The 12,905-nt window shown below is 40.1% G+C and overlaps 1 protein-coding gene and 1 long non-coding RNA gene across 7 annotated transcripts in view; one reads left to right on the top strand and one right to left on the bottom strand.

Annotated features, from left to right (window-relative positions):
• Nucleotides 1-9,336, bottom strand: part of C1GALT1 (core 1 synthase, glycoprotein-N-acetylgalactosamine 3-beta-galactosyltransferase 1) — an 86,048-nt gene extending 76,712 nt beyond the window's left edge. Inside the window, exon 1 of one of the 5 annotated variants that reach the window (XM_033194980.1) lies at nucleotides 9,061-9,336. In XM_033194980.1, coding sequence (XP_033050871.1) covers nucleotides 9,061-9,067 — 7 coding nt within the window. In that variant the 5' untranslated portion in view covers nucleotides 9,068-9,336. Of the gene's footprint in view, nucleotides 1-8,836; nucleotides 8,968-9,060 lie in introns of those variants that run through there. The other 4 variants (XM_033194987.1, XM_033194988.1, XM_033194981.1 and 1 more) reach the window with 4 other exon arrangements.
• A 101-nt stretch (nucleotides 9,337-9,437) lies between these two features.
• LOC117073716 lies at nucleotides 9,438-12,715 on the top strand. 2 transcript variants are annotated; one of them, XR_004433333.1, is made up of 4 exons: nucleotides 9,438-9,657; nucleotides 9,977-10,054; nucleotides 10,429-10,503; nucleotides 12,622-12,715. It is a non-coding gene; the product is annotated as an uncharacterized LOC117073716 (long non-coding RNA). The 2 variants fall into 2 exon arrangements; XR_004433332.1 differs by lacking the exon at nucleotides 9,977-10,054 and having other exon boundaries at nucleotides 9,470-9,657.
• Nucleotides 12,716-12,905: the final 190 nt, after the last annotated feature.

Below are 12,905 nucleotides of genomic sequence, written 5' to 3'. Positions count from 1 at the left end.
CAAATACAGATACACAAATGGCCAATAAACAGACGAAAAGATAAACATCTCTAATCATTAGCAAAACAAATCAAAACTACAATGAGATGCTACCTTATACCCACAAGAATGGCTACCATCAAAATTCAGAAAATAATAAGTGCTGAAGAGAATGTGGAGAAACTGTAACCCTTGTATACTGTTGGTTTGAAAGTAAATGTTATTTCTGCTATGGAAAACAGGATGAAAATTCCTCAAAAAATTAAAAATAGAACTACTATATGATCCAGCAATTCCACTTCTGGATATATACCCCTTGAGAGCAGAGTTTCAAGAAAGTATTTGTACACTCATGTTCATTGCAGCAATATTCACAAGAGTTAAAATGTGAAGCAAACCAAGTGTTCACCAAGGATGAATGAACAAGCAAAACGTGGTATTTACATACAATGGAATATTAGTCAGCCTTAAAAAGGAAATTCTGACATATGCTACAAAATGAATGAAATCTTGAAGACATTTTGCTAAATGAAATATGCCAATCACAAAAGAACAAATAATGTACAATTCCACTTACATGAAGTACTTTAAAGTAGTGAAAATCAGAGATAGAGAATTTTGGTTTCCAGGGCCTGTGGAAAGGTGAGAATGGAGAGCTATTGTTTAAATGGATATACAGCTTCAGTTTTACAAAACAAAGAGTTCTGGAGATAAACAGCGACGATAGTTGCACAACAATATAAATGTAGTTAATACCACTGATCTGTAAACTTAAAAATGATTATGATGGTAAAGTTTATATGTATTTTACCACAATTTTAAAAGGCTTGAGAAAAAAAGGTATCAATGATAATGATATTGATTTCCTCCAAATTAACCTGTATGTAAAGTAATCTCAGCTAAAACACAGGAAGATTTTTAAAAATTATATAACTTGGCAAAAAGTATTCTAAAACTTCAGACCAATAAACAAGTGGGTGTAACTGGAAAATTCTGGAAAGGGGCATTGTGGGAAGGGGTGTACTAATCTGATCCGATCAATTTTAAGTTATAAAAAAGATTTTTAAAAAGTAATGTGGCAAAAATTATTCTAAATGTTATTTGGAAAAATAGGTGAGTATAACTGGAAAACTCTTGAAAGGGGAACTGAGGGAGAGGAAGAGACAAAGTTTACTATATATAAAAATATATTACCTTAAAGAAGGTAATGAAAACAATGATATTCATGCTGAACAGGCTCTGAGTCTGCTTTTAAAAAATGCATTTGTTAATACTAAAGACAATGTGCTGAGAAACTGTTCTCTACATCAAACTGTCAGAAACTATGTTGTTTGAAATTTTATAAAGTGAGAATGGAACATCCCACTCTTGCACTGATGGTAGATCATTATGAAACAGAAGCAGCCTCAATTTGCAACTCAGAGCTTCAGATAAGGGGTTTCCAGACACAACATTCCACATGTATGTCAATTTTGTAGTCTCCAGGGAATCAGAATCCTGAGTCAGCTTCTCAGCCCAGGCCTGATGTTTATTAACCCTTGACACACCATCTTGCTGTGCTTTAAGCTTATCAAATAGTGTTGCATTTAAACTTTGTCCAAACTCCACCCCTCTCCAAAATCCTATAATAATCCTGGTTCATTCTTTAGTGAAAAGGTGGCATTTCCTTTGCTGTGCAAGTCTCCCTCACTGCAGCAAGCTAATTAACCTTTGTCAGCCTACAGATGTCTCCCTGGTGGTCTTTACCAGATAAATCTTATAAAGGGACTTTATAGGTTGAAATAAAGAGTCTATGAAAAACAAGTTTATGTGGACATTTAAAACATAATAGACAGCATTTCAAATCAAGAAAAAGGTGGCTTATTGAAAAATGGTATTGAGTTAATTAATCTTTTGGGAAAAAACAAAACCAGCTGGATCCTTAACTTTCTGGTAACAATTTCAAAAGTTTCTAAGATTTCAGTATTTTAGAAAATGGAATTAAAACAAAACTGGAAGAAAATATATTTTTGCATTTTTATATTACGAACTGAGACCTCTCCCAAACTCGGAGGCTGTGACTATTAAAAAACTATGAGTTTATCCATTGGATAAATTTCTGGCAATGAAGTCGCTGGTTAAAGAGCATATTTCTTTATGAAATATATTTTTTTAATGTGCAGCAAAAAGAACCAAAAAGTATCATAAATAATAAAAAAGATAAAAAATTAACCAAACATAAAAACAGTAAAAGATTCACAGTAAAAAATGGTCAACGATGTTCAAATTTCACTGACAAAGGTAAACCAAATGAAGAGACACTATTTTTAACCTAACATATTGGCAAAACTTTTAAAGTTTATTAACAGCTATTATTGACACAGATATAAGAAAACTGGCAGTCCTGTATTCTTTCTCATACTACACACTTTTACTGTCTTTTGGAAGGGCATTTCACAACATCTTTTAAAATTTTTAATTATGGATTGATACATCACTTCATGATCAGAAATTTATTTTACAGATACAATCACAGAAGTCAGCCAAGATGCTCAAGACAGCCATAACCATAATAGGATGTTTGTCTGTTGATGAGGAACCAGTTTAAAAAAAAAAAGATACAGCCATAGCATAGAATACTCGTAGCTGTTAAAAATGATCTACATGTGCTGATAAGGAAAATCTTTGTGCTTTTGAAAAAGGTTACTTTTTATTGTTAATAAGGTATACTGGTTATTTTTTCTAAACATCAGAAAATGTAAAGAAAACAAAAGGAACAAACCTAAACAAATGAAAGAAAACCATAGACAGAAAAGAGTAAATTTTCTTTACCATCTCTACCACTATCTCTCCCCAAAAGTAACTGCTTTCATATCGCTGGGTAATGCCTGTCTCATCACATATGCATGTTCAGCTTTTACTTTACATCAGAGATCACACTTATCCGTTAGTCTGCGCTTTATCCCTTCACTTACTTTTTCCATAACATAATGTCATTCATTTTAACAACTGTGTAAGATAAAAGGTTTATTTGTTTAGGACAATGTACCGAAATCTTCTCTAGTATGATCTCACTTGGCTTTTTAAATGTTTCTGTATATATTTAAAAATCTATTAAGATATATATACATATGATATTTAACAAGAGCTATCTCTGGGACCTAGCACTGGGTGGCACGAGCAAGGAAGGACAATTTTTTTGTTTTATAACCTTTTGATGTTTTAATTTTGCATCAGGTACACACATTACTTTTCTGATAAAAATGAAATTAAAGGAGGCTATTTTTATCTACAGAGTGAAATAATATGATAAAAATGAAAGTCCACTAATTTCTCCACACTTGTTAAACAAAATGATCTCTTGATCCTTTCAGACTTCTCCAAGTTTCAGATTCATGTACACAAATGCCTGCTAAACACTTCCACCTGGACCTGAGGCAGTTCTAATTCAACACCTCCAAAGTGACTCATCATCTTCCTTCTGCTCATTTTACCTTAATTACTGGTAATTACCTAAATTACTCACCAATAGGTTCCTATTTCACTCAGAGTCACAGGATTATCTAAACTAGAAAGTACAGAGATATTCTTAATGCTTCCCTTATCTTCACCCCAAATCCAATTACCAAGGTTTGCCAACATTATTTCCTAAATATTATTCTAATCCATTGTCTCCTCTCCATTTCTAGTATTTATCCTATTTCAGACTCTCCTCTCTACCCCAGGCTATTACAATATCTAACCTGACTCAGGTGCTATCCCTCTTTAACTGACATCAGAGCTGGGTAATTCTCACCAGAATGAGCTCTCTAAAATGAAAAGCTGACCATGTCACTCCGTGAATCCTTTCACGGAACTCCACTGCCTACAAGACAAAAAAAAGCTAAACATTTCTAATTAACACGATTAATATATATAAAGGTTATGATCTAGAGCCTGTCCAGGTTTCCAGCCTCATCTTTTCCTATTCTGTGCATTACAATTAATGTCTACTTCTGCAATCCTGAACTATCTACATTTCCTGAAAGATTCCCAATACGGTCAACTCCTCTATTCCTTCTGTCTTCTCTGACTACAACACTTGCTTTCCACCAACCTCTGTAAATCCCATCAAACTAAGGTTTCTTAACCTTGGCGCTACTGACATCAAGAGCTGGATAACTCTCTGTTGTGGAAGCTGTCCTGTTGAATGTAGGATGTTTAGCAGCATCCTGGGCTTTTACTCACTAGGTGCCAGTAGCATTCCCCCTAGTTGTGACAAAAATGTCTCTAGACATTGCTAAATGTTTCCTGGGGAAGAAAACAGGCCCAGGTAACAACCTCTCCATTAATTTGTTAAAACTGTTTCTCATATTTACATAAAAGATCTCCCCCGTCTCTACTAAAAATACATAAAAAAAAAAGAAAAAAGAAAAATTAGCCGGGCGCGGTGGCGGGCACCTATAGTTCCAGCTACTGGGGAGGCTGAGGCAGGAGAATGGCGTGAACCCGGGAGGCGGAGCTTGCAGTGGGCTGAGATCGCACCACTGCACTCCAGCCTGGGCGACAGAGGGAGACTCCGTCCCAAAAAAAAAAAAAAAAAATTATCAGGAAGAATAGAGATAAGACTACTTTTAACACTAATTGCATTTGAGGAAGACAACTGGGTAACTGGAGTGGGATGAAAAAAACTTACTTTTCAAAACATTCACTGTGTGTTTTCAGTCTTGTATCTCTTCTAACTTCTCCAGTGCTATCACCCTGGTCTGTGCAACCTCTCTGTCTTTTAACTACTGCAACAACATTCTAACCAACTTTCCCCTTCCTTTAGCCTTTCCTTCTTAGGCCCATTTTTACCTGTAGCCACAGTGATCCTTTTAAAACTGAAATCGGATCACGTCACTCATTTGCTCAAAACCCTCCCATCTTCCTAATCTCAGACAGCCAAAACCTTACAACGATCTTCCCACAACCTGCATCCTACTCCACCCCTTTCTTTCTGATCTCTTCTCCCTAGTATTTGGTGTTTCTGTAGGTCAAAAAATGAACAAACAGCGGCCATTTCATAGACTGAACCTAATACTAACTGCTTGCCATTCCTCAGACGTGCCAGGGTCTTTGCACTTACTGTTCTCTGCTGAGAACACGCACCCAGATGCTCATATGGCTCACTCTCCAACTCCTTCAAGTCTTCACTTTTCAGGAGTCTTCACCGGCCCACCCTATGCTTACCCACAGCACCTATTAATCTCTAATATTATTTTACTTATCCATGTTGTTTACTGTGTCTTTTCCATCTTGATCAGTGGTTCTGAAACCTGAGTCTGCATCACAATTATCTGGAAGGCTAGTTAAATAAAGAGTTCTGGGATGGAGCCTGAAAATTTCAGTTTCTAACAACTTCCCAGGTGATGCTGATGCTGCAGATCCAGGGATCACATTTTTAGAACCTGTGTTTCAGAATGTAAGCTCCATGAGGACAGAGATTTTTGTCTATCCACTGTTTTATCTCTAGGACCTGGCACATAGTAAGCACTTGGTGTGGTCTGAATGCTTGCCTCCTCCAAAACTCATGTTGAACCTTAATCACCAGTGTTGCAGTATTGAAAGCTGGAGTCTTTAAATGGTGACTGGGTCCTAAGGGTTCGGCCCTCATGAATGGGTTATCATGGGAAAGGAACTGGTAGCTTTATAAGAAAAGAGAGTTCTGGGCTAGCATGCTCGGACCCCTCACCATGTGGTGCCCTGTGCTACCTCAGGGCTGTGCAGAGTCCATACCAGCAAGGCCCTCACCAGATGTGGCCCCCTGAACCAGGACTTTTCAGCCTTCATAACTGTAAGGAATAAATTTCTTTTCTTTATAGATTACCCAGTTTCAGATATTCTGCTAGAGGCAACAGAAAACAGATTAAGACATCACTGATATATGTAAATAAATGTAAGTGTCCCATCCTGTTTCCACTGTAGCCTCTGACTCAGCCTATGATGCTAAACATTTACTGAACGCTGTAAAAGATAAACCGTGTAACTGTTACAGGTTAAACTGTGTTCCCCCAAAAGATAGGTTGAAGTCCTAATTCCAGTACCTCTGCATGTGACTTTATTTTATTCATTTATTTTTTTTGAGATGGAGTCTCGCTCTGTCGCCCAGGCTGGAGTACAGTGGTGCGATCTCGGCTCTGCATGTGACCTTATTTCAAAATAGGGTCTTTGCAGATGTAATAAGTTGAGATGATTAGGGTGAATCTTAATCCAATACAACTAGTATCCTTCTAAGAAGTGGCGCACACCATATGAAGACAGAGCCACACAGGGATTATGTCGTGATAAGAATCAGAGACTGGAGTGATATAGCTGCAAGCCAAAAAATGCCAAGGATTGGCAGTAACACAAGGTAAGAGGCATGGAACAGATTGTCCCCTCGAACCTTGAAAGAGCATAGCCTTACCTACATCTTGACTTCAGACATCTTGCCTCCAGAACTGAGACAATAAATCTGTTGTTTTAAATCACCCAGTTTGTTGTATTTTGTTACCAAGGCCCTAGAAATCTAATACAATGACCAAGAATGCAAATAACTATGCCAAGCTGTATTTAATTTCAAGTTCTGCCTATTATCCAACATCTACCCGTTTAAATGTGCTTTAATATACAGGTTTCCCATTCCAAAATCTCCCTAGTATTGCCTCTCGTTGCCCCCAACATGCCCCTTCAGTGTGCAAGGCAGCACATACTACAGGTGCTTATTTAGACTTTCCTTTCAGTTTCACCCACCTTCTTATGTGCTTCCCTAGATCACAAACACCAGTTTCTTTATATATATATCTTTTATTTCCAAGGGACACTTCCTATCCTCACACATTACCGATGTTGGCATATATTTTCCCCTTGCACATTTGAATTAGCTGTAAAATAATTTAAGTACACATTGGAGTTCCTCTCTAACCAGATTTCAAGATAAAAGGCTAACTTCTCATTTTATGAACAAGTCTCCTTCCCAACTCCACCCTCTTTCTTCTTTTAAAAGAATGACTTAATCCCGCTGAATCTGGAGTAAAAAGGTTGTCATACCTTTCTTTCAGCTTTGCTATAGTTTGTACATCAGCCTCTTTAATCAAATCTTAAGAAATCTTCTAAAAGAAAAGATGGTTGTATTGGGAAGCTTAAACTTTTAAGCCTATCTGAATTTAATTTCAGCATCAAGCTTTCCATTTTCTTCTTAAGGTTTATTTATAGCTGCACTGTCATAAAAATTCCGATCAATAATTTTACCACACAAAGACTCTACTTTAAATTACCATGGCTTATAAAGTTAAACTGCATAATGCAATTTTAATTTTAGCACAAATCAATATACAAATAGTAGCATATGCCTAGTGGCATACTTTTTCATATTTCTATTAGGTAAACACGAATTCATTATATGTACCCTGAAATAAATTTGTGATACAATTTTAAGAATAACTGAATATTGAATTTACTCAATGTAGTCTCGTCTTAAAAAGCATAATTATGGAAAACTTTAAATAGGAAACACAAAATATTTCTAAAATGCTTAATCCTAAGTAGGAAGATACAAAAAAAATACAAATTCCAGGCAAATTTAAGAGAGGCATTTAATGGTTCTCCACTAATACTGAAAAATTATTCTCTTTATGAAGAATTTTAAATGAGTCATACTTTCCTGACTAAATCATTGCTTTACTCAACATTAGGTGAAGAGTTAACTGTTTGCTAACTTGAAACCTTCTATTCACTTAAACTGTACATCTACATATAAAGGCTGGTAGAAAGCATAGTTTACTATATACAATACTTAGAACATACAGTATCATGTGCATCAAGCTCATCTGACATTTACCTAAGAGGGTGAAAAGCTGTCATCTAAATACCTTCTAAAAACTCAGATTCCCACTTCCCAAACTTACACCACAATCAAGCAACTTGAAATTATGCACACTTTTTCCTGGCAAAGCTATGTTCTATGCCCAACTTTTAGTAAGTTAACATATTTCTGTCCCTTACACATTGGCCTAATTATTCACTGATTCATTATGGTTCTAAATTTATAACTTTTAAATTCATAATGAAATCAATCCATAGTTAGCACAACAGTTTTCGATCTTAAAAAGCGTGAAACGGAAATAGAGTAATATGTACAATGGATATAGAGAACTAGGTTAGAAATCTTGAGAATTTTTCCAGAATGTGTGGGTTTTGTGTTGCTGATATTGTTGTTTGCTTTAAATGCGGGGCGGTGGGGGTGGGGAGACGGTAAGGGCTAGGAAAGAATAAATCCACAGCGCTAAATTATGGTCATGTTTTAAGAGTGCACAACTTGACCCAAATTCAAAGCAATATGGACAACTTGTCAACACCTACTAATCCCATCACAATTTGCTGGGGGAAAATGGGGTGGAGATGGAAAAAAAAAAAAATTCTTTTTAATGCCTTTCTTCCTCCCCCACGCAGCTAATGCCCCAACACACACGTATCTGGTTCACTCTGCGGCAGGGAAACTTAAAGAAATAAATCAGCCACAGACAAACCTGATGATCCAAGCTAGCCCCAAGCAAGCTCCAGGTACTTCTGGAAGGAGCCTGCTCGCTGGGCGCTCAGGCGGAGCGGCAGCCGAGTAGCTCTCGGCGAAGGTGCCCCACACCTGGGCGCCGAATCCGGCGGGACCCACAAGTCAGCGGCGGGGCGGGGAGAGCGCGGGAGGAGGGACCGTGAGGGCCCGGCGGGGCAGGACCGCTAAGTGGTCCGGCCCGGGCGCAGTCCGCGCCCCGCTGCGCCGCCAGGCAGCGCGCCGGCAGAAGAGGGGCGCGAGCGGGCACAAGGGAAGGACCCACGACGAAGAGGAGGCTACAAGTCCACAAAATTGCGGCCGGGCACGCACCCGGACGCTGTGGCAGATCGCTAAGGCTCCGGGAGCAGGAAGTCCTCGCGCCTTCCTCAGGAGCCCGGACGACCCCAGCCCGGCTCTGACCCCGAGACACCTGTTCCGCCGCGCCCGGGGTTTGGTTCCATCCTCCACGCTTCCCTTCCAACCCTGAGAGGGGGGAGGGCGAGGGGAGCCGAGACCTTGGACCCGCAGCCTGAGGGCGCCTCCGCCGGCCGTACCTGACATCAGCTGCGGCTACCTCTCGCCCCTCCTGGGGGGCGGAGAGGGGGACGACTTGGGACCGGCGACCTTTGCTTCTCTGGGCAGCCGCAGAAGTGGCTCGTGGCCGCTAGCCGAGGCCGCCCGCTGCCGCCCAGATTATTCCCCGGCAGCGGCGGCAGCAGCAGCAGCGGCGGCCAAGGCGGGCCCTACGCGCGCTCCCGCCCGCTCGCTCCGCCCCTCCCCGCAGCGCGTCCAAGCCGTGGCCCGCCTACAGCGCAGCCGCCACCCGGAGTCTCCTGGCGCTGACGTCTCCGCGGCCGCACCAGCCCCAGGGAAGGGCGGAGCGGGAGGGGCGGTGGGCGGGGATACGGCGTCGTGAGGAACCGGGGATTGGCCGCCGGGCGCACGCTCCGCCCTAATGCGAAGAGGTCTGGGAAGTCGGTCTTCCACGAGCAACAGATTTCGTTATAGCCCCCTTGCGGCTTGTGTCTGCTACGCTCCACCTTTATGATCCTGCTGTAAGGTTATGCACTAGCTTCCGGACCTTGAGCGGGACGAAAGCAGGGCAACTACAGGGAAGGAGAAAGGGGATGCCTGAGGGATCTTTGTCTGAGGTACAGGCTCTAACCCTGCAGGACTCTTGTGGCCTGTAGCCTGCTCTTAACCCGTTCATTTGTTTTTTTGTTCTCTCCCCGTACCCTCCTTACTCAGTATCTCTCTGGACTTAATGAAAGGAAGTAATAAGATGAAGTATGCATACAGGTGCTGGGTCATCATGTGTGAACCAGGAAGAGCTGAAAACCGAGATAATGATACTAGAAAGCTTTCTGTAGGCACATTTCGTCTTTGGTTCTGTCAGCACTTCGGTTCTGTGGGGCAGTGGCCAGAAGAGCTTCTTCGGGGCTTAACAAAACCTATCTCCCCTTTCGCTAGGCTCCGAATAAGGAAGTTGTCTTTGGAGTAGGGGGAGGAGACTGCCACCTGTTGAGGCAACCCCATAATAGTCATGAGGTGAGGGTAAGGTATCGGCTTTACTGGCGTTAACCATTATCTACAAGACCAAGTTCCAGAATAGAAAAGCTATCCTGCTTCCTTTAAATGCCCTATCCAAGCGGTTCCTTAGTACTCTACAGCATGGTTGTTAGAGTATGGGCTCTGAAATCAGACTGCCTGGGCTGGCATCTTGGTCCCTCTACCTATTGGCAAGTTACTTAGAATGCCTGAGACAAATAATAAACAATATACATTATTGTTGTTATTTTTTCTTTAATTTGCTTAGGTTCAGCTGTAGTGTAGTTTCTCAAGACATAGCATCAATATATCCAAAAGAATTGTGAAACATAAAGCACATGTAGTGATTCTAATACAGATGTCTTATTTTTCAGATGAGAAAACTAAGGCCAGGAAGATAAACTGATAGGTCCATGCTAGAAGAGAAGTGCAGCTATCCTGCTGTCCAGGTTATTGCTCTTTCCCTGGCTCATGGGTCCTGACTTCTCTCCCTTACATCCTTACCTCCATCCTCTACACTTCCCCAACTTGTATACAGTTGTTGCTCAGCCTCCTCCCCCTCCACCTTTCCACAATATCTTTCCACCCATTGTAAAACATGGCAGGGAGACCCTTTCAGAGGTCAGTGTTCCAAATAGAAACCAAAACTCACAACTCCTTTTCTCGTTTTAATTTTATTAAAAGTTATAATGAATAAAGAATAACACTTTTTTCCATTGAGCAAAGATTAGAACCCTTTCCTAAGATAAGGTCAGCCACAGCCTTATCCAGGAAAATTACTTGCTGGAAACAATACTGGACCAAATCAGCCCTGCTCCCACCCTGCCTTTCTTTGAAAATAGCTTTTTTTTTTTTTTTCTTTTTTAAAAGCGATATGGTCTTTCTGTGTCGCCCAGGCTGGAGTGCAGTGGCTATTCACAGGTGTGATCATGCACACAACAGCCTCGAGCAACTGGGCTGAGGGCTGAAGCAATCGTCCTACATTAGCTTCCCCAGTAGCTGGGATTACAGGCACAGGCTGTGGCACCCAGCTAATAACTATTGTTTTATAAAAACAATACATGCTTATGCAAACAAATTGAAAAATTTTAAACAAAAATGCAAAGAAGTGAAAATCTGTCCAAATACCATAATATAGAGATAACCATTTCTTAAATTTTGTGTTACATTCTTCTAGGCATCTCTCTAAGAATAGAAGCACATATAGACATATAAATACAATATTTCATAAATTGGATCTTATTATCTGCACAGTGAACAATAGTTGGGAATAACATCATTTTTAAAAGTTGCATAGTGTCTGTTAAATGGATATACCGTCATTTATCCAACCAGTATTCTATTGATTGACATTTATGTTTCCAAGTTTTTACTATCATAAAAAAGTCTCTGATGAACATTCTTTTCCACAGGCTGTTGCACAATTGTGCAATTATCTCCTTGGACACATTCCTAGAAGTAACATTAATGTCAGCCAATTCTTTAACATTTTCAATTAGAGAATAGAAGTTGTGGTTACTTTGAAAAATATACTTTATATGTGGGACTCAAAACTGACCAGATTCTCCCATTTGAAACACATTTGAAACACAAGTAAACCTCAGTATTGTTGTTTTTCTCGTATCTAGTGTTTAATAATGCATGTTAAAGCTCCTTGGAGTAGGTCAGTAGACATTACTGGTTGTCTAAACCAATATCCTTTCTTCTTTACTAGTAGAACTCTGATTTCCTCAGGGCGACAGTGTGTCCAGTTAAAAATATTCGTGCTCCTAGACTTTCTTAAGTTGTGGCTGGCCATGTGACCATCAATTAAATAAAAGTGAATTTCTGTAGAGGAGGCTCAAGAAATATTGCTTTAGCCATTTGATCTGCACCCACCCCTTTTATTGTTTTGAACCTGAAACAGGGACATGATACTGGAGGTAGAGCAAATATATTTCACCCATAATAACAAAAGCCACACCGACATTATTAATAATGTAGGACACCGGAGGTGCCTAGGTCCATGGTTGCTTTGGAGGGCCAACTTACCAGCTCTGGACTGTCCCACTTCTGGGTTTGTTGTTAGGTGAGGAAGACTATATCCCTTCTATATAAGATTCTGTTATTGTCTGTTATAAGTATCAAATCCAATTCTTAGTTGACATAATAAGATAGGCCAAGTCTTCATTTATTTAGCACTATATAGAGAATTTTTTTAACAGACAGAATGAGACGAAAATGGTGACAAAATGCAAACAAGCTAGCAACAACATTGAAACATTGTCTTCTTTAATAGACTTTGTTTCCCTTTAAATACCTACATTTTACAAATATATTGACACCACTTTATAATAATTAAGTTAAATTTCATGAATTAAATTTTATTAACTCATATGGTAGAATTAAAATATGTTCACAAATTATTTGATACTTCTTCCTTCAAAGGGTCAAACTTCATTCCCCTCACCTTGAGTTTGGACTGTATTAAATGACTTGTTCTCATGAATAGAATGCAGAGGAAATGATGTATTGTGACTTCTGAGGGGAAACTATAAAACATGCCAGCCTTTTTATTCTTTCTCCAGGATTACTTGTTGGGGCCAGGTAGCTGTCATGTCAGAGTCATAAGGTCACTCAGGCAACTTATAAAAAGGCTCACATGGTGAGTAATTAAGGCTTCCAGTGGCCGGGCGCGGTGGCTCAAGCCTGTAATCCCAGCACTTTGGGAGGCCGAGACGGGCGGATCACGAGGTCAGGAGATCGAGACCATCCTGGCTAATACGGTGAAACCCCGTCTCTACTAAAAATACAAAAACTAGCCGGGCGAGGTGGCGGGCGCCTGTAGTCCCAGCTACTTGGGAGGCTGAGG

This window comes from Trachypithecus francoisi, unplaced genomic scaffold (genome assembly GCF_009764315.1).
Source record: "Trachypithecus francoisi isolate TF-2019V2 unplaced genomic scaffold, Tfra_2.0 Lachesis_group4, whole genome shotgun sequence".
Classification (NCBI taxonomy): domain Eukaryota; kingdom Metazoa; phylum Chordata; class Mammalia; order Primates; family Cercopithecidae; genus Trachypithecus; species Trachypithecus francoisi.
The sequence above is the reverse complement of the archived record's forward strand: the minus strand, read 5'-3'. Positions and strand labels throughout refer to the sequence as shown.